This window comes from Stegostoma tigrinum, chromosome 24 (assembly GCF_030684315.1).
Source record: "Stegostoma tigrinum isolate sSteTig4 chromosome 24, sSteTig4.hap1, whole genome shotgun sequence".
NCBI lineage: Eukaryota > Metazoa > Chordata > Chondrichthyes > Orectolobiformes > Stegostomatidae > Stegostoma > Stegostoma tigrinum.
The window spans coordinates 22,733,047-22,755,005 of NC_081377.1; the positions used below are offsets into that span (position 1 = coordinate 22,733,047).

Below are 21,959 nucleotides of genomic sequence, written 5' to 3' on the forward strand. Positions count from 1 at the left end.
CAGGTAACACATCAAGAATAAAACATGCAATATGCCCAAGCCAAAAGTGCTGTTTGTGGCCCAAAGCCAGGCCAGTTAGAGGTATCAGATGTCCTGGTGCTGCTTCTGTTTCTTGGTCTCCTTTATACCTCATCTCCTTTTAACCCTTGACAGAGTCCGTCAGGCACCTTTGGGCTGCTGTTTATGTCCTTTAGGAAAGTGTAGCACAAATGCTTGTCATCAAATGTGCACCAGTCCTTTCCAAGAGTAATCCAGCTAGCCCTACCATCTTCTCCATGTGCTCTCCCACCTGTTTTTTCCTTATTTTTGTTGAAGCATTTATCAGTTTTCCTTTTGGAACATTAATTTGAATGTGCATTCATCACAATATAATGGAAGGAGTGCCTTCCAAATCCTAACCATGCTTTGTGTGAAAGAATTTCCTCTTGTTGTCTGCTGGTACTTTTCTCAGTCAACTTAAAGTCAAAATCTGAATCAGCCCTCAGCCATTACAAACAGTTTTGATTTATTCTGTCTAAACCCTTTATAATTTTATGCACCTGTGTCAAATCTCTTCTGGTTCCTTGGTTTTAAGGAGGACAGTTTCAGCTTCTCTGAAGTCCTTCATCCTTGGAGTGCCACTGGTAAATATCTTATGTAGTTTTTACAAAGTCTTCACAACCTTCTATTGCCCAGAATTAAAAATGCATTAGTTGTTGCCCAATATGACTGTCAGCAAAAAATGTGGGCATGATGGTGTATGAGGGACAGAATTTTGATTGGAGGGGCAGCTCCTCACAATTTCTGAGTCTCCCAGGTACAGGGATGAACTTGTTTTGATTGGTCAGAGGGCAGTGCTGTCTGAGTCCAAGTCCCTCTGAAGGCACAGACCTTGGTGACTAGCACCACATGCACACCGTTCTGCCAGGCCACAAGTGTTTATGGATAAGTTTCGTAACCACTATCCCTGTTTAAATAACTAACCAAACTTGTTCAAGATGTTAAATAAATTGACAATGTTTAAATTTTTAGAGTTAAAATACTTGATCTCCAGATAAGCTTTGTTACAGTCAGTGATTATTTTTGTTGATTATTGCATTAGCAATTCAAGCTTTGTGTATTGATTAAAATGACAAAAAAACCCTGAAACTCTTAATTTAGGAATGACCTAGATTCTAATATTTTGTCCAAACAATTTGTTTTCAAAGGCTTTTTTAAAAAATTTTTTAGGTCCTTTGGCAACAGCTGGGAAAGTTGGTCGATAATTGTAGTTGCCTCTTATTAACACAAACATAAGGTGAAATTGACTGCTTGGTTTTGTATTTCAGTGGCCCTGATGGTGTGAAAATTGAGAATGCAGACAGCGCGATTGCCACAATAACAGGTCTTCAGGTTGGGTCATATGAGATTACACTGACAGTGAAGGATGAACGAAACCTGGAAAGCCACGATTCTGTCAGAATAATTGTGAGAGAGGGTATGTTTTCTTTTCAGATCTGTAAAGGATGGCAATAGGTGTAACTCAGCTGCTAAAGTGGAGAAAGATACAATGTCAAAGTCACCTTTAAAAGTATACTCTTTCAAATGCTTTTATCTGCTCTGCTAAGGACATTTTTCATGTTTTTAGCAAGAGTACACTAAAGGACAAGGCATTTTTGAGTAGTGCAGGGCTTAATTATTTGGTTGATAAAATTACTGGTTGATGAGAATCATGGTAAGACTTCAGAAAGTCACAGAACAACACAGTTTAAAGTCATATTTGAGTCTGAACTTAAGTACTCCAGTGATAATGTAATCCAATGTTTGGATTAATTGGTTCTAGTTTGCACCATTTTACAGAATGTTTCATTTACAGAATAGGAAGTATTGAAAGTAGCTTTCAGGTAATGTTAGTTCGATTATTACTGTGTAGGAAACGAAGGTTTAAATGTGAAGGGTGATTTTTTTTTTGCTAAGGTCTTCATTTGAGGCTTTGCAACATCAGACATTGTCCAATAGACATAAAAGCTAAGAAAATAGGAGCAAGAGTTTAGGCCATTCAGCCCGTGAATCTGCTACACCATTCAATATGATCATGGCTAAGCATCCAGCTCCAGTTCCCTGTTCCTACTTTCTCCTTCTATCCTTTAATCGCTTTATCCCTAAGAACTACATATGACTCCTCCTTGAATAGCATTCAGTGTTTGGTCTTAACTGCTTTCTGTAGCACGAAATTCCACATGCTTTCCACCCTCGGTGAAGATATTTCTCCTTCTCTCAGACTTAATGGCCTAACCCATATTGTTAAACTATGACCCCGGTTCTGAACTTCCTAACTAATGGCTAGATCCTTCCTGTGTTTACCTTGTATAGTCCTATTAGAATTTTGTAGGTATTTATGAAGCCCTTCCTCATTCTCCTGAACTCGAGTGAATACAGCTGTTACCTATCCAACCTCTCTTCATTGCATCAGTCCTACCATCCCAGTAATCAATCTGGTAACTCTTTGTTGTATTCCCTCCATGGCCAGAACATCTTTCCTCAGAAGAACTGCACACGATACTCTATGTGTGCTCTCACCAATGCCCTGTATAATTGTAGCAATTGTTCCTTTAATTGAATCCTCTTGCTATGAAGACCAACTTACAAGGGTACATGAACACGAACTAGCTACAAAAAGACATGATCAATACTCATCTCAATCCATGTGGATAAGGAGAACCACCAATTTGACTGGGACAACACCAAAATCCTGGGACAAGCAAAGCAGAGACAGGTACGGGAATTCCTAGAAGCCTGGTACTCCACGAAGAAAGCCATTAATAAACACATTTAGAACTCGAACCCATATACACTCCACTACGATAGAAAACCGGAAGTGAGGCAATCCAGCTCAATGGATTCCAGAGTTAAAAACCAGGTGGGAAAACACACCAACGCTTCATCGGAGGATGTTACCCAGCATGGTAATGAAACATCTGCGGAATAACAAACCAGCTCAGCGAGCCAACCATCCTCAACAACTTAGTATTTGTTTACTTTCAGCAAATGGTGTACAAGGAAACCCAGGACTTGTTGTACCATCCCCTTTCCAAATCTAGTGGATGCTGTCTTGTGGATGATCTCAGGGAAGGGAGTGTTGAATTTCTAAGCCAAGTTGCTCATAAAAAGAAGGGGTGTTGTGCATCGTAAAAAATATTAAGGTAGCTAAGTCCCTGGAACCTGATAGGATCGGCAAGAGAACAAATTGCTGGAGCAGTGACAGACCTCTTGGCCGCATGTGAGGTCGCAGAGGCCTGGAGAATAGCCACTCTTGTCCCATTATTTAAGAAGGGTAACAGGGATAATCATGGAAATTACAGGCCTTTGAGCCTCACTTTGGTGTAGGGCAATTGTTGGAAAAGATTCTCGGGGACAAGATCTATGTGCATTTAGAAGCAAATGGATATATTAGCGACAGACAGCATGGCTTTGTGCAGGCGAGGTTGTGCCCGACTAACTTGTTTGAGTTTTTTTGAGGAGGTTACGAAGAAATTGCAGGAAAAATGGTTGATGTCTATGTGGACTTCGGTAAAGCCTTTGACAAGGTCCCTCATGGTGGATTGTTATGAAAGGTGAAATCGCATGGTATCAGGGTGAGCTGGCAAGGTTGATACAGAATTGGCTTCATCATAGGAGACAGAATGTAGTGGTGGAAGGGTAATTTTCAAAATGGATGTTATGTGTAGTGCTCCACAGGGATCAGTGCTGGGACCTCCGCTGTTCGTGATCATCATAAATGATTTGGAGGAAAACATAGCTGATCTAATTAGTAGGTGATACAAAGATTGGACGAGTTGCGGATAGTGAGGAGGATTGTCAGAGAACACAGCAGGATATAGATCAGTTGGCATGGGCAGAAAAATGGCAGATGGAATTTAATGCAGACAGATGTGCGATGATACATTTTGGAAGGTCAGGTACAGATGGAAATTATACAGTGAATGGTAGATCCCTTAGGAGTATTGATATGCAGAAGGATCTGGGTGTGCAGGTCCACAGATCACTGAAGGTGGCAGCGCAAGTAGGTAAGGTAATAAAAAAGACCTGTGGCATGCTTGCCTTCATTGGAACGGGTATTAAGCATAAGAATAAACAAATTGTGATGCAGCTTTACAGAACTTTAGTTCAACCACTCTTGAAATATTGCATACAATTCTGGTCATCACACTACCAGAAGGATGTGGATGCTTTGCAGAGGGTACAGAAAAGGTTTACCAGATTTTAGCTGCGATAGAAGGCTGGCCAGACTGCGTTTGTTTTCACTGGAATGCAGGAGGTTAAGTGGTGCCGTGATAGAAGTGCATAAGATTGTGAATGGTATGGATAGAGTGGAAACTATGAGGCTTTCTCCAAGGGTGGAGAAGTCACTTACTAGGGGGACACAGATTCAAGGTGCTGGAGTGAGTGGAAAGTGTGAAGTTTAAAAGAGATGTGCGAGGGACATTTTTCACTCAAAGGGTGGTGAGTGCTTGGAATGCATTGCCAGAGGAGATGGTGGAAGCAGACATAGTAGCAGCATTCAAGAAGTTCCTGGACAGATAACATGAATAGGAAGGCAGTATTTACACTATTTACCCTACCCATGCCCCTCCTGATTTTATAAGCTTCTATAAGGCCATACCTCAGTCTCTGACACTCCAGGAAAGACAGCCCCAGCCTTTTCAGCCTGTCCATATAGTGCAAACCCTCCGAACTTGGCAACAACCTCGTAAATTTTTTCTGAATCCTTTCTGGTTTCACAACATCCTTCCGATAGCAGGGAGACGAGAATTGCACACAATATTCCAGAAATGGCTGAACCAACGTCCTGTATAGCAAAAAACATGACCTCCCAACTCCTATACTCCATGCGCTGACCAATAAAGGCAAGCATAACAAATGCCTTCTTCACTATTCTATCTGCCTGTGACTCCACTTTCAATCGACTGTGAACCTGCACTCCAAGGCCTCTGTTCAGCAGCACACCCCAGGACTTTACCATTAATTGTGTAAGTCCTGTCCTGATTTGCCTTTTCAAAATGCAGCACCATACATACTTGTCTAAATTAAACTTACTAAAGTGTGATCAATCTGTTGGTCAGTAAATGGACCACTGTAATTTAGTTAAAGTTAGATTTTGTTGTTATTGAACAGGAACAAAGGCCCCAATAGCACAGTCCTGATAGATGAAGGTGATTGATTTTAAATTCACTTTATATCAGAAGTCAAGATTTTGAATGTATAAGTAAAGAAACTAGAGATGTTACTATTTATATTGCAAGAGGTTTTCTGACTGCACTTAAAATGTAATTTGTGTATCAAGTTAGAATTTTAAAATTTTGAGAGATCTCTGGAATGAAGAATAAATGTGTTTCTGTTTTGCAGAAGTCAATAAGGCTCCGGTTGCTAAGATAACAAGGAATGTTGTGATCACCCTCCCTAATAACACAGCTATGCTTGATGGATCAAAATCATCAGATGATAAGGGAATTGTCAGCTACCTTTGGACGAGAGATGAGAGCAGTCCAGCAGCTGGAGTAAGTGATTTAATTCATATTTTAAATGAACTAGAAAAATACTGCACCAGTTCTCGGAGGCATTGTTTATTGGGTTTCTGAAATACACAAGGGTCCAACTGTTTATCGACTGGAGCAAATATGATACATGTCATTGTGCAAGTGAGTATGGAGATGGTGGCATGGGAAGGGAGATGTAGCGTGGATCCAATGCAAGTTTAAGGGTGTGGAGGACCTGACAGTATCAGTGACAGGACCTAATTAACATTTTCTGCTTCCTGTTTTCCACTTCATTAGATTGATAAGTTGTTTTATCGTGAGCAGGAAAGCCAACACGAGAGTGCTGAAGGCTGAGACAGTCTCTGGCAATCGGAAGCAAATTGTCTTTGGAGGGGAGTGCAGGGGCTGGGAGGGAAGCATCTGGAACAGAGCTTGTAGAGGCAACATCACTGAAAGCCTTGCAGGCAACTCGATCGGTCACAGTGCTGGGTAGGGATGTGGTGGTAGTGAGTGTGAGAACCTTCAGAAAAGAGTGGGTGGGGTGAAGGAGTACAGGGAAGGGGAAGGGGTCGGGGACACACTGCCTCATTGCCCTCAAGGCAGTCTTTTAAAAAGCAAAGATCTGCTGTTCTCATCTCTGTTTCGCTGTAATGCTTCCCAAGATTCGAAGATTTGGCAAGCAGCTTTTAATTTTAAATCTGTATCCGGACTGCGCTGAGTGCTTGAGTTGAGTCATGAGGATTAGTGTCTAAGACTTATGTTGAGGTCAGGGTTTCTCTAGAATAGGTAAATCACATAGAAATACCATGGTAATACAAAGTACCTAATTAAAGCATTTATATTTTATATGAAATCACATTTTTGTTAGTTTTTGCTTTTTATTGTTATCATGATGTGACATTTTACATATTGCTATTCACCTTACCATTATTACCAGTTGTAAGTATTCACAAAGCAGCCAAACATTAGTATCGGCCAATAGTGTTTAGTTTAAGAGTCTGGTCAAGGAATGTCGTGCTCAAATAATTGTAATGAGAGCAACACTGGAAAATGAGAAAGAATTCAAGCAGTTTATCAATTATTTATTTCCTCCTATAATTGGGTAATATAACAATGTTTCTGTATCATGACCAGAAATATATTACAAATGTTGAATTTTTCATTATAATGAGCAATTAGAGGTTTTTACCTAGATTGTTGTTTAACTGTAGTATGATGTTTGATATGCACTGGCATATTGGAAAGTGGATTGTACACTTGTGATTCTTTGAAAAAAATTGCCCTTAAAAGTTCATTTCCCTTATCTTTTACATTTTCTACTAATCTGTAATAGGATGTGCTAAATAACACTGATCACCAGCCTGTGCTCTTCCTGGCCAATTTGGTTGAAGGACTATATACATTTTGTCTCAAAGTAACTGATGCAAAAGGAGAAAATCATATTGACAGGGCAACACTGGAAGTCAGACCTGGTGAGTAGAAATTGATCTTCCAATGGCCTGCTGTGTTGAGTCAAAAATCTGGCATAGCATTTTATTTTAAACAAGGATTAACTGCCAAAATAGAGTACCAGCCATATTTTATGTCTGAGAAGTGTGGTGTCACTTTGTAACTAGTTTATTTTGAGACCTAATGTAATATTTTAACTCTTTTTTTTTTAACATTGTCATTGAGTCAGCATATTTCTATGAGGATATAAATTAGCAACACTTGTTTCTGAAGTGTGCTTTGAAATTATGACTAATGTTTGCAATTAAGGAACATCTCAAATTATTGTAAATCAGCAACATCCTGCAAACAGGGAGATTGAATCATCAGTTGTTCTGATATTTCTGGGCTTGGTTATAGGAGGAAAGTGCCATTAGTGATGGAGGATACTTCCTTGCTAGTCTTCAAGAAGCATCCTGGGGTTTGTAATATCCACTTATCCTGTCTGTCTTCTTTGTTGGAATACTGACCTATCCCCTTCAAAACATGGCACCTTCAACAATCTAGAATGTCTGCATATCACAGTTCACTTTCAGTTAGATGATGTTTTCAAATTTCACTGTAGTGTTAAAACCCAAGCTAACCGATCCAGAGGTGAGAGTCAAATCAACAAATCCAAGTTGCTAATGATAGAAAGCAAAAACATGCACAAGAATCAAAGTGGACCCAAACGTGATGAAATTGACAAGCCAGAAAATTGGATGTGCTTCAGCTTTATTTTGCTGGAGGGCTCTTGAGCTTTCATTCCTGGAGATGTCTCATTTATACAAATGCAATCTTTACAATTCAAGTGAAATTGTTATGTAAAGAAAATCTGAGCCTGGAAACCAAATGAATGTGCTGAAGCGCTTAATCTGGCAGTTGATTAAAATGAGTTTTCATTGTTGCCATATCCAGGACAGTTTCAGGCACCAAAGTCACTTGTATTTCAGCTAATTTCAACCTTAAGTTTGTGTGCTCATTTGCTGTAGTTAAGTCATTTCTTTCACTTGTATAGCTAATGTCTTCTTTTCACTGTATGCACCAATTGTGTCACATGTGTTTGTACTTTTGGTGCATTCTTTTTCAATAATTGGGTCTGTAAGACTGAGTGTTACTCTAGAGGATGGTTAATAATTTAGTTTCCAAACCCTGATATCTTGGATTTTAACTTGATTCAACATCTCATTCCAATTTAATCCGATAATTTAATCTATGCAATATTGTTTACACTTTACTTCAGGGACGTTCACAGTTGTCCTTTGCTTGAAGAATATGAGATAGGAATTCAAGGCAATTTCTTTTTTTCACAATATGGATGTCTTTATTCACTGTTATGTTATGTATTTTTACAACTGTTGGCTGTACAATTTCGGGAACATAATGGTGCCCTAGATCAAGATGAATTCATTCAAGTCTGCTGTTTTGCTGCAGGGAACATTGTACGTAGAATTGAGTTAAGTGAATGTTCATAAAAGTCAAGGACATTAAAAGATTTGACAGCTGAAGTTAACAGCTTTGACACTATTTTCTTTTCAGATCCCCAAAAGAATGATCTTGTAGAAATTATCCTAGATGTCAGTGTCAGCCGGTTAACTGAGAGACAAAAGGGCATGTTACTTCGGCAAATAGCTGTCCTCCTTGGAGTCCTTGATTCAGACATTACAGTGCAAAAAATTCAATCTTACACTGAACAGAGGTGAGGAGCTTTTTGTGTGTTTGCAAGGATGAACATTACTGGAGGTGACTGCTGAGAAAATAATTCTCAATTTTGCATTAAGTAGCAACAGTAGAATGTTGACAACTTGCATATAACTAAGTCTTTATCCAAATATTTGCTGACTTGCAAAAAAATCGAATGATTTCTTTACTTCAAATGTAATGTGAGAAAATTGTATAAACCTTGCTACTTATGGGTCACAAGTGTTTTTGAATTGTACTTCATCTCATTTGCTTTCACAGTACACAGATTATCTTTTGTGTGAAGAATACGCAAGCTCATCAGGTATTGAGGGGCCAGGATGTTGCTCGGATACTGAAGAATAAATTTCGGAAGCAGAAATCAGACTTCCTAGTTTTCCGGGCTCTCCAAGTCAATACAGTCAGTGAGTGAGCATTATTTATTAAAATCTTTTGTATAGATTTGGCCCAGCACGATTTGGTTTGATTGTAGAGAGTTGAGAATGCTTTCAAATTATTGCCCCAATGTTCACAGACCTATGTTGGCTACAGTTCAAGCAAAGCCTTGATTTTTGAAATCTCATCCTTATTTTCAAATGGCTCCATGGTTTTGTTTTCCCTATCTGTCTGCGCTCTTCAAGCTTTACAATCTTCCAAGGTATCTACACAGCTATAATTGAGGCCACTTGAGGGTTTTTTCTTTTTTTAGTTCCTACACCACTGGCAGTCTCATCTTCACTCACCCAAAGCATCTCGAGAATCTTCTCCTACTCTTTTTCACTTCTCCACTTGGCTGTCTTTAAGAGATTACTGAAAATCTATCCCTTTGATTAAACTTTCTGGTCAAAAAGCTGGTAATTCTTTTATTTTCCCTTTTAGCTTAATTTAGATGGACAATAAACTCTGATCCCAAGATCTTAGGGACTGGAAATGAATATGGTATTTTTATTACCATTTGTGGGTGCTGAATATGCTTTTCCAATGAATTTTTCTTGAACTATTCCTGAACGCTGTCAGTGTTAAATCTCGGAATGAATTATGAACTTCTGGCTTTTTGGTGCTTGTTATACTTCGATACTTTATAGAGAAGATCAAAGAATAGAGAATAGATTGGTAGCCATTATATTTTCTATATGGCGAGCTATAATATAGAGGTTTAATGAAGCACTAACTAGGGCAAAACCTGGGATCGGCGATTGAAAATGGTTCATTACCACCTCCGCTGATAAAATGCATTCTTATTCCATTTTATTTTTTAATCCCCTGACTGGAGGAGGCAACCAAATGTCAAATGATTGTTTCTGCTGAATGCATCAAATCTTGCCCTTGATGCTTTGCAAAAATGCTGAGCTCCCTTCCCTGATATCTGTATGGCTGTTGCATTATTATTGGCAGTGAAGCAAATCTATCCTCATTATGTGTTCCTCAAGTCAAAACATTTTCATCTTGTAAGGTTGAAATAAGGAGAAAACAAAATTAAAACTGTCTTCCTACTTTTAAAAATTTCATTGAATTATCCACCAATGTTTGTGTGAAGCGCAGTTGAATTTGTATTTGCTTCACTACTTAGAATTTCTGACTCAATATGATTTGTTTGTATCCAAGCACGTTTCACACATGCATTCAGGAATTATGCACTAGCATGAGTTTTAATGCAGGAGATCAAATCACGAGCCTCAAAATTTGTTTTGTCAACTGCCTATTTTAATTCAAGAAGCCACCTATTACAATCAAATATTGGGTAAAAGTATTGGGAATATACTAAAGCAAGGAGGGCAGATGTCTATTGCTATTAATGTGAGTACATACTCTAGGACAGCCTCATATCTGCACTGGTCATGGTCCCAGCTCTGCAGCAAGTGTAAGGTTCCACCATATTTTTTTTTCAACAGAAGCCTACAAAGTGACTCATACTTGATGTATACCACACTGTCTTTTTTTTCTTAAAAGGAAAGTTAGAAGGTGTTGGATTGGTATATTCTGTTACTTTCTTAAAAAATTTCACAAGCTTGCATGCACATAAATGCTAATGATGGTATAGTGTCTATAACCAGAAACTCTTTTCTTGATGCTAGATATTTGAGTTTAAAAGCATGATTTTAAGCTAACATTACTGATCTGTTTTACTCCCCTCCCTTGATCTCTCTTCCGTCCCCTGATTAAAGTCTGTCAGTTGAATTGTTCAGACCATGGTCGGTGTGATTCTTTCAATAAACGTTGTCTCTGTGATCCATTCTGGATGGAGAACTTCATTCGAGTTCAGTTAGGAGATGGAGAACGCAACTGTGGTAAGTGCGCAATTATTATTGAACACAAGTTGTCAATTTGAATTAAATCTGAACAGACCAACTTGTATATAATGTTTGTTTATCATACCTAATCATCAAAAAGCTATTTTGAGAAAAGTTGTATAATTTGTCTACTCGTGTGTGGACGTTTTCTCATCCACCTGTTCAGAGATGTTATTACACATCTCTGGAGCCGGTAAAACTTGTACCACAGTTTCCTGGCTCAGAGATAGGATACCACCACTGCACTACAAAACCCTTTTTTTTCAGCATAAGCTTACTCATAGATGATCTCTGTTTTCGAGACAAAAAAAACTTTGAAAATATCTATGATTTAAATTAATAGTATTATATCCAACAAAAACTATAGTACAAAATATTGTTGAGTATATTTTCAAAATTTTTTGGATAGTATCATGTACCAAATATGAATACAGCATAAAGCGAATTACAATCACTGGTTTTTCCAAGCTTTGTGAAATTATGCTTAGATTTGGGCTCTTGTGAAAGTGTTTTGATTGAAAATGCTATATTGGTCATAGGATCCAAGAACGTTAAACCAATTTTCTTGGTTTGTCTCAACTGATCTAACATTAAAATACATCTAATTCAAGCATGAATGATTCTGATTTAGTTTTGTCATTAGTTCCTCAACTTAACCTGAATTGTCAGTATATTTAAGAATCTATCCATTTTTCTTTCTTAAGATGATGTTTCAAAGCTTTTATTGCTATACTGCTTTCTTTTTTGTTTGATATTTTCTCCCTTGCCGAGTGCATTTAACATCTAAGACAATGGAGATAGAGAACCAATGTGCCCATCAAAGCAGGGACAGTAGGTAAATTGTGCAGGATGTAAATAACCACATGGAGATTAAAAAGAGGCAACTGTTGGAGGTAGCTTTGAAGATAGAGTGGAACAAAACCAGCCCAAAGTAGCTGGACAGTTAAAAATGCATTCAGTATTGGACCATGTAGATGGACAAGTTGGGAGTGTTCTTCTTCACAAGGGAGCAATGCACATGATTTAGAAATGAATCCTGTTGAATTATTTTCTGTCACTAATGTATATACAGTACACTTCTCAGACTAATTGTGAGCATTCTTTCTGTGACTCTTCTTTGACTACTGAGATTTTGTTTCCATAGAGTAAAACTGCCTTTTGGCAAAGGGAAAGTAAGGGATTTCGATCAGTGTACAAATGCTGAACAAACCAACAGTGATCCAAAATATACAAATTATGAGCTGGTGTCATTGGAAATTATTCATTCCACTATCTTACAGAACAGTTAAGAATCCCTAAAGTTAACTTGGTTCCAAAACAAGACTAATATGTGAACTTAGTTGTAAGTCATAGAGCGTATAAATACCTTGTAGCTAAATTGTTAGTTTTGATTAATTGAATGCTGTGTATATTAACAGCCTTTTTTTTTTGAAAAGAGGAGTTTAAAATTGAGGTCCATGGAGTCAACTGGTTTTTGTGTGTGCCAGCAATAACCAAATCAATTTCCATTATAAACCTTTTAAGAAGTTACATCAGTTGCTTTTTGTTTTCATTTTTAGAGTGGAGCGTGCTGTACGTTGTCATAGCTGCATTTGTCATATTGGTTGCCATTGGAATTTTAGTTTGGATGGTCCTCTGCTTCTGTAAAAGGTAAAGATCAGGAATCTTGTGTAACTCAATCTTTTTCTAGCCTTCTCAGTATTTCCTCTCAGCTTCTTCCACCCCTTCCCCAATAACCTCCCTGCAATTTCGAAACACATAATCTCTCCTCTTTACCACAGTATTACCATTACCTTTCAAAGCTCATCTGTGAAGACAAGGTGGCACACTGGCTCAGTGTTTAGTACTGCTTCCTCACAGCGCCAGAGAGCCGGGTTCAATTCCAACCTTGGACAACTGTCTGTGGAGTTTGCACATTCTCCCTGTGTCTGCGTGGGTTCCCTCCAGGTGCTCCGGTTTCCTCCCACAGTCCAAAGATATGCAGGTTAGGTAGATTGGCCATGGGAAATGCAGGGTTACAGCATAGATTTGGGGTTGGGTCTTGCTGGAATGCTCTTCTGAGGGTCAGTGTGGACTTGATAAGCTGAATGACCTGCTTCCACCCTGTAGGGATTCTATAACTTGTCTATTCTATGAAAATTTATTCTTACAGTAGGGCAAGATCAACCACTCCCTGATGCTCTACAGAAAATAAGTATTGTTTTATTACCTGGGCCTAGGTAACCTCTCATTTTTATTTGTAAGAGCTTTTCAAGCCAAGGTCGCTTGTTTCTGTCAAGGTCATGAATAGGCCATTCAAATTTCTGCTGTCTAGTTTGCTGGGTGAGAGTGGCTGGAATTAGTTACAGGTGAATTAAGTTTATATCAAGTCAAAAACAATAGCTCAGTATTTTCCCAAAGCGCTTAGATCCAGTGTCCATCATTTACCTACTTGAGGGCTTGGGGAAAATTTTGGTGCTTGTCAATTTGTGCAAAGAGTGCTGCATGTTGATTCTGTATTAATTCCATGTTTCATAGTGTTTCGGTGGTTGGCATCACTAGGGATTCACTTATGCTTCTCAATGTAGGAGATGACTGAAACTAACTATTAGGTTTGGAGGTGTATGCTGAATGCATGCATGTATGTTTAGAAACAAAATCTTATAAATTATGTCAGGATTAAGATCCATTCTAAACTTACTCCCTAGGTATTGCAGCATCCTCCTTTTGCCACCTAGATTGAGTGTCACCATTTTTCAGTTTTGCACAGTCTCTTCAGTTCTTAGAGACTCCAACTGTTCACTGCAAGGTTTTAGTTGTTGGATAGTTCCAACTCATTTGTAATCGAACATTTAGTAGCTGAATTTAATCTAGCCTGCCAGTCTGGATGGTACATGGAGTACAACTTGATTTGGTGTTCAAGTTTTGCAGATCAGATTAAACACATTTGGTCCTGACAAATGGTTCTGTACAATTATATGTAAGCTAGCCCAGATCGGAATATGTACTTACCCATTTCACTTCTTCAATGTCACTTGAGGCACGGTATATGAGAGAGCCTACAATGAAAATGGGAACATCAAGGCTGAGACTAGTAATCTGCTAGATCACATCGGGAGGAGTTGTCTGGTGTATGACACGTATTTATTACAATGTTTAAATGTCACCAGTTAAGTCTGTTTGCCTCATAATAATGATTTTTTTTTTCTGCACCCTAATTACACAATTGATTGCTCTAATCCTTGAAAGGTGAGACTTTCCTGGTGATAACTTGTGCTTAGGGATGTAGGGGTTCTGCAATTGTTTAAGATGTTAAACTCAATAATTTTAACAGTGATTTTTGTGCAAGTAGGACCAATGTGCTTTCAGTAATGAGCCAAGCTGTTTGGTCAGTCACAAACAGCTCTAGATTAAAGTGAAGACAACAAAATGTGAGGCTGGATGAACACAGCAGGCCAAGCAGCATCTCAGGAGCACAAAAGCTGACGTTTCGGGCCTAGACCCTTCATCAGAGAGGGGGATGGGGTGAGGGTTCTGGAATAAATAGGGAGAGAGGGGGAGGCGGACCGAAGATGGAGAGAAAAGAAGATAGGTGGAGAGAGTATAGGTGGGGAGGTAGGAGGGGATAAGTCAGTCCAGGAAGACTGACAGGTCAAGGAGGTGGGATGAGGTTAGGAGGTAGATGGGGGTGCGGCTTGGGGTGGGAGGAAGGGATGGGTGAGAGGAAGAACAGGTTAGGGAGGCAGAGACAGGTTGGACTGGTTTTGGGATGCAGTGGGTGGAGGGGGAGAGCTGGGCTGGTTGTGTGGTGCAGTGGGGGGAGGGGACGAACTGGGCTGGTTTAGGGATGCAGTTGGGGAAGGGGAGATTTTGAAACTGGTGAAGTCCACATTGATACCATTAGGCTGCAGGGTTCCCAGGCGGAATATGAGTTGCTGTTCCTGCAACCTTCGGGTGGCATCATTGTGGCACTGCAGGAGGCCCATGATGGACATGTCATCTAAAGAATGGGAGGGGGAGTGGAAATGGTTTGCGACTGGGAGGTGCAGTAGTTTGTTGCGAACTGAGCGGAGGTGTTCTGCAAAGCGGCCTCCAAGCCTCCGCTTGGTTTCCCCAATGTAGAGGAAGCCACACCAGGTACAGTGGATGCAGTATACCACATTGGCAGATGTGCAGGTGAACCTCTGCTTAATGTGGAATGTCATCTTGGGGCCTGGGATGGGGGTGAGGGGGGAGGTGTGGGGGCAAGTGTAGCATTTCCTGCGGTTGCAGGGGAAGGTGCCGGGTGTGGTGGGGTTGGAGGGCAGTGTGGAGCGAACAAGGGAGTCACGGAGAGAGTGGTCTCTCCGGAAAGCAGACAGGGGTGGGGATGGAAAAATGTCTTGGGTGTTGGGGTCGGATTGTAGATGGCGGAAGTGTCGGAGGATGATGCGTTGTATCCGGAGGTTGGTGGGGTAGTGTGTGAGAACGAGGGGGATCCTCTTTGGGCGGTTGTGGCGGGGGCGGGGTGTGAGGGACATGTTGCGGGAAATACGGGAGACGCGGTCGAGGGCGTTCTCGATCACTGTGGGGGGAAAGTTGCGGTCCTTGAAGAACTTGGACATCTGGGATGTGCGGGAGCGGAATGTCTTATCATGGGAGCAGATGCGGCGGAGGCGGAGGAATTGGGAATAGGGGATGGAATTTTTGCAGGAGGGTGGGTGGGAGGAGGTGTACTCTAGGTAGCTGTGGGAGTTGGTGGGCTTGAAATGGACATCAGTTACAAGCTGGTTGCCTGAGATGGAGACTGAAAGGTCCAGGAAGGTGAGGGATGTGCTGGAGATGGCCCAGGTGAACTGAAGGTTGGGGTGGAAGGTGTTGGTGAAGTGGATGAACTGTTCGAGCTCCTCTGGGGAGCAAGAGGCGGCGCCAATACAGTCATCAATGTACCGGAGGAAGAGCTGGGGTTTGGGGCCTGTGTAGGTGCGGAAGAGGGACTGTTCCACGTAACCTACAAAGAGGCAGGCATAGCTGGGGCCCATGCGGGTGCCCATGGCCACCCCCTTAGTCTGTAGGAAGTGGGAGGAGTCAAAAGAGAAGTTGTTGAGGGTGAGGACGAGTTTGGCTAGGCGGATGAGGGTGTCGGTGGAGGGGGACTGGTTGGGCCCGCGGGATAGGAAGAAGCGGAGGGCCTTGAGGCCATCTGCATGCGGAATGCAGGTGTATAGGGACTGGACGTCCATGGTGAAGATGAGGTGTTGGGGGCCAGGGAATTGGAAGTCCTGGAGGAGGTGGAGGGCGTGGGTGGTGTCACGGACGTAGGTGGGGAGTTCCTGGACCAAAGGGGAGAAGATGGAGTCCAGATAGGTGGAGATGAGTTCGGTGGGGCAGGAGCAGGCTGAGATGATTGGTCGACCAGGGCAGGCAGGTTTGTGGATTTTGGGAAGGAGATAGAAACGGGCTGTGCGGGGTTTGGGAACAATGAGGTTGGAGGCTGTGGGTGGGAGGTCCCCTGAGGTGATGAGGTCATGAATGGTGTTGGAGATGATGGTTTGGTGCTCGGGTGTGGGGTCATGATCGAGGGGGTGGTAGGAGGTAGTGTCGGAGAGTTGGCGTCTGGCCTCGGCGATGTAGAGGTCAGTGCGCCATACTACCACTGCGGCACTTTGTCTGCGGGTTTGATGGTGAGGTTGGGGTTGGACCGGAGGGAGCGGAGGCCTGCCCGTTCTGCGGGGGAGAGGTTGGAGTGGGTGAGAGGGGTGGAGAGGTTGAGGCGGTTAATGTCTCGACGGCAGTTGGAGATGAAGAGGTCGAGGGAGGGTAGGAGGCCTGGGGGTGGTGTCCAGGAGGCTTGGTTATCTTCTGTGATGGTTTTTGGTTGTATCATGGACTATCAAATAAGAACTTTTCATCTACAACATAACATCTTGAAACCATCTCAATGCTAATCAGGTCCTGCTGCCTTCCACCTATTTCAGGTGGTGCAAGTACTTGGGCCGAAGTAGAAGGGAAATGCGACTTTGTTTGCATATGACAAATGGCAGTAATATGAGACTGGCTAAGTGAAGCTGGCATTATAACCTAAGGCAGGATGGAAGAATACAGTTAGAAATCTTCACCCATGATCCTCATGAACCCATCAATAAGAGGAGCATTTAGTTTCGGAAAATGTTGCAAACAGCTGATTGGGGTGATTCTAAAGATCCCTTCAATCAGATTGTTACATTGAGACATTGCATCATATATTATCACTATCCACTCAAGTGGTGTTTTACATTTGTGCGACCACAATAACAACATTGGAAAGGGAAACAAAAGACAAATTATTGAATGGGGAATTTCGGGAAGTTTCAGTAAATGGTCTCACTATACAGATCAAGGATGGAAGGTGATTGCTATCTCTTTCTGCTCATATAAAAAATACTGCACAATAAGTGTTTCTTTTTAAACTTTAGTATGCTCATTATCCATCAATTAATCTTAACCAACATGGGATTTGCAAGAATTGCATACAAGCCATAGTTCATACTCTATAACTAAAGTAATATAACAAATGAATTATGAGCATAAAGTTGAATCCACTCATTTGATTTCTGTAGTAACTTGCAGATGATTTTTCTTGTTTCTCAACAAAGGAAGTTATTACCGGTATCCTGGCCAGTATTTATCCCTCCAGCAGTGTCAACTTGTTTCACTCGTGGGGACATGCGACTGGACCAGTACAGCTAGACAGGAACACACACAGGCATTTTTAAAATCCCTCTAGAGATATTTCTAGTTGAATTACTTATTGTGTATAGCTAGGAGCCACTACCAGTGTATGCTCAGTGACATTTTAAGACAGTTCTTCCCAATATCTTTTGTTCCCTTGTAGGTTTATGCTTATCCAAATGGATGATGGATAGTGTGTTTTTTTTATTTTCTCTTTTCCCCCACCTAACAAATCAAAAAATATCTTTATTTACAGCTCATAGAACAGACTTGCATTTTCACAGCCCCTTTTGTGAAATTCCAGGACACTTCTCAATTAATAAGTACTTTCAAAATATAATCACTGCGCGTTGTTATGATGAAAATACAGTTGCCAATTTGTGCACCAGAGATCTAAAGACTGCAGTGTGACTGATCAGATAACGTTTTAAATCCCTGTACAAATGTTGGCTGTAGTGTGTCTTTTCTAACACCCTTTTTTCCTTTAAGTTTCTTTTATCCCTAAATCGGCTTCTGTCAAATGTTTGCTGTTTTATTGCTTTCAGCTTAGAATGTATTTATTTGAAAAACTAGGTTTTGCAGAACACAAATAGGTGGTGAGGGGGTGGAGTAGAGCATTGCTTAATAAAAGCTGTGTCTGAAATATCAAGTGTTTTGGGCGAAGTAAGGAAGATTTGTCACCCATAGTTATGCCTTACAATGTTAGTCCTGGTTCTTCTGTAATGTAGTTGTAATTTAGTCCAACTCCATTTACCTAATCTTCTAAACATTATGAATTGATGTTTCAGGCGCAAGGGAAAACCTAGAAGGAAGAGCAGATATAAAATACTAGATGCTACAGATGATCATGAAAGTCTGGAATTGAAGTCTAACTCCAAGCCAGGTATTGGGATGCGAAAGAAACGTTGAAGCTGTGACTTTTGAGGGTTGATCGACATTTTTTCTTTTACTCCTTGAATCTCACCACGTCACCTAGCAGTCTTCACGCCAATAGCTGGATGCCTTCCTACACTTAATATTGTACCAGAACTATTCTCTAGCATGAACCCACTTCTCAAAGAGACACTGCCAAGATCTTTACTCCAGCCACTGAATGATACAGCATGTTGCAATTCCAGTGTTTACAGGCAAGAAACATTTAACTCTTGCAAAGTTATAGAAATTCCAAAGCTAAATTTGTTTTGGCATGAATATTTTGACATGCTACTTTTTAATGACCCTGCACCCCATCTGATCTCAGAAATTATGATGTATATGAGCCAGGTCTTGGTGGAACTGACCCATTTCTGTTGCAGAAGAAAATTCTGAGCCTGGTGTGTCAGTTCTCCCATCTGCGCTGTTGCAACCTAGACTTATTGGAGTGGAGATTCGCTGTCGTTTTGGAGAAGTAGACATTGTGTGCTCACCACCTTTTCACCTCTATCAGTAACAGCCCAATCCCTTCTGTGCTAATTGCAAAAATGCCATGATTCTTGGCTTAAATATGTGTATCAAATTCTTAATGAAAATACCTTTTACGGTTTAAATTGCCAGTGTCGAAATGACAGATAACATTAAAAGTACGAATGTTGTCATACAGAGGTGCTCTTCTGAAATTGGAATGAGATGTAGGATAGAATAAAGGGAGATTTACTCTTCACAAGTCCATGCCAGCATAGATGTGCTTGTGCGTTATGCACAGTTATCCCCGTCTGGAATGGCAGCATCAAAACTTTTGAATTTCAGGGTTTTACAGTGTGTTAAGTGTTACAGTTGGTCAGAGTTGCCTTCATCAAAATGATGCACAGCAATCTGCATGCCGGTGGAGAATGCAACTTGTGTTTGGAGACCTTTGCAACATGAATGCTTGATCTTCAGTTGGGACAAGGCAGATTAAAATTTAGAAACAGAAGCTAGAAACCTGAACTTGAAACAAATTGCTGGAAATGCTAAACAGCTCTGGCAGAATGGGGAGTTGAGGCCAAGTGGTATTATCACTGGACTGTTAATCAAGAGACCCAGATAGCGTCTGGTTTGAATCCCACCATGGTGGAATTTGAATTCAATAAACACCTTGAATTAAGAGTCTAGTGATGACCATGAATCCACTGTTGATTGTTGGAAAAGTCCATCTTATTCACTAATGTCCTTTGGGGAAGGAAACTGCCATCCTTACCTGGTCTGTTCTAAATGTAACTCCAGACCCACAGAAATGTGGTTGACCCTTAACTAGGGATGGGCAATAAATGTTACCTAGCCAGTGATGCCCTCATCCTGTGAATGAATAATGAAAGAAAAAAAAATCTGGAGAGGCATAAGCACCATTTTGAGATTGAAAGTCTTTCGTGAGAACTTGAACTAAGACACAGGTCTGAATGTTCTTTCTTGCCCTTACGCAAATCACAAGGTTGTATTTGGTGTCTGTATCTGGTGTTCTTGAGATGCATGAGCAATAGCCACCTGAGTCTGAAACAGTTCACTGTTCTGCAACATAGCAGTACCTGACCACTCCACTCAAGATCCAAATGAAACAAAACTATAACCTTCAACTCTCACTGGAGCTGCTAAACCCAACAGAATTATTGTACTAACAATAATTAAGACATTTTTAAATATAGTTCTAGCATAGGGACATGTTCCAAGGTGCTTCACAGAAACTTAAACAAAAATTGATGCTGAGCCAAGTTAACAGACATTAGGGTAGTAATTAATAGTATTGTGAAGAAATTGGACTTCTAGAATCTTGAGAGGAGAGCCAGAGTTTACTTTGCTTCTTTCAGAGCTTGGTACTGAAACACTTGAGGCACTGCCAACAGTACTGATGTGGAAGAAGAACCAAATGCTGTGCTGGAGGAATACAGAATTCTCAGAAGGTTCATGATTCATTCAGCTGGTATTGCCACAATAGGTCAGATGGCCTCTTTCTGTGCTCTTGGATGAGGGGAGTATTACAGAGATGTGGAAGTGAGATTTGTTGTACTGATATTTAGATGCATTGTTTAGATGAGAATTTTAAATTGAGTTTTGATGAACTGGGAGTCAGTGCAGGTCAGAGAGCACACAGATGGTGTGCGAATGGTACATGGTGTGGAATGCTGTACAGTCAGTTGTATTTTGGATGAGTTCAAGTTTATGGAAGATGGAGACCCTGAAAGTTTTAGATCTTGAAGTCTAGGCATGATTGAGGCATACATTAGGGATTCAGCACTGGATTGAAACAGCGTAAAGATAGACATTGTTATAGATGTGAAAGTTTAGTAGTGAGGTGTCTACAGTTGTAGAAACTAGACTTCAATTAAACTTGGAAAACAAATAGGACTAGGTCAGCCTAAAGAATTAGTCAAGGCAAGAAATGAAATTGGTGAAGATGCAGGGTTTGTGATGGGGAATGAAAATGATACCTTGGAGCCTTCAGATGACACTTGTGCCTGGCCTCAATTATAAAGGCCTTTTATGGATAAACAAAGAGGCATTTCTTGGGTATTTTTGGTTCCTTTAATTTATCCCACTAATATTTGAGGTGAGAAAATATTTCTGTAGTCTCTGTGGGCCACAAAGGCCTGATCTAAACTTGGTTGAATTCCATCAGAGCTGTGAACCAGCCCATTTAACACCTGCGTCTGTCTATGCAAAATAAAATCAATTTAAGCCTTGGATCCTGCTTTTTGAACTAAATTGTATGGCATCTTTTTTGAATTGTCTCTGTTATAACACTGTATATAAAAACAAGTTGAGCAATTTCTGCAAATCAACTAAACGTATGATAGACAAAAAAGCATAATTGTTTCACTTTAATTTGTTATTCATTTTAGTCGTAATACAAGAATTTGGATTTGGTACGATGTAAAATACTTGGGTCTTATTTATTTTGGTTGTTACTGTAATTTATTTGACAAAAATTAAAGCATTTTATCAACACACTAACTTGTTCAGAGTTTGGGACCTTAAAATTCTGCTCTGTAACTTAAAGATAATGCTCTTATATTTTATTTTGACTCATTTTTGGAGTCCAAAGTTTAATGTTCACTTTGTTGATTATATTCACATTTACTGTTGCACAATCCTGCTTCAGCTGATCAGCCACACAATGACAATTTAAAAGAAAACCACCATCATTGAACCACATATGCATATGTGAAATGGAGTTATGCTAATGGTAATAAGGAATATGCAACTGATGCTGACTATGTTCATGGTTAAAACCTTGCTGTTGTAGCTACATTGCTTAAATTTCTAAATTTCAATTTTGCTTTCTCAAGTAGGCAGCATTACCAAACTAATGGCAGTTTCACCAGCAAGAATACCAAATAAGATGTTTTTTTCAAGGTAATTATTTTCCCCCTCTGTTTTGCGGTATTGCTGATAAATGTTTCATTAT

General features: G+C 40.4%; 1 protein-coding gene across 8 annotated transcripts in view; it reads left to right on the plus strand.

Moving 5' to 3' along the window:
- Window positions 1–21,959, plus strand: part of kiaa0319l (KIAA0319-like ortholog) — a 99,381-nt gene that overhangs the window by 73,799 nt on the left and 3,623 nt on the right. For 6 of the 8 annotated variants that reach the window (XM_048558414.2, XM_048558415.2, XM_048558413.2 and 3 more), the window contains 8 exons: window positions 1,308–1,456; window positions 5,365–5,516; window positions 6,829–6,967; window positions 8,502–8,661; window positions 8,925–9,067; window positions 10,808–10,930; window positions 12,493–12,583; window positions 18,391–18,485. In XM_048558414.2, the coding sequence (XP_048414371.2) occupies window positions 1,308–1,456; window positions 5,365–5,516; window positions 6,829–6,967; window positions 8,502–8,661; window positions 8,925–9,067; window positions 10,808–10,930; window positions 12,493–12,583; window positions 18,391–18,485 (1,052 nt within the window). Of the gene's footprint in view, window positions 1–1,307; window positions 1,457–5,364; window positions 5,517–6,828; window positions 6,968–8,501; window positions 8,662–8,924; window positions 9,068–10,807; window positions 10,931–12,492; window positions 12,584–18,390; window positions 18,486–21,840; window positions 21,908–21,959 lie in introns of all 8 variants that reach the window. The other 2 variants (XM_048558418.2, XM_048558419.2) reach the window with 2 other exon arrangements.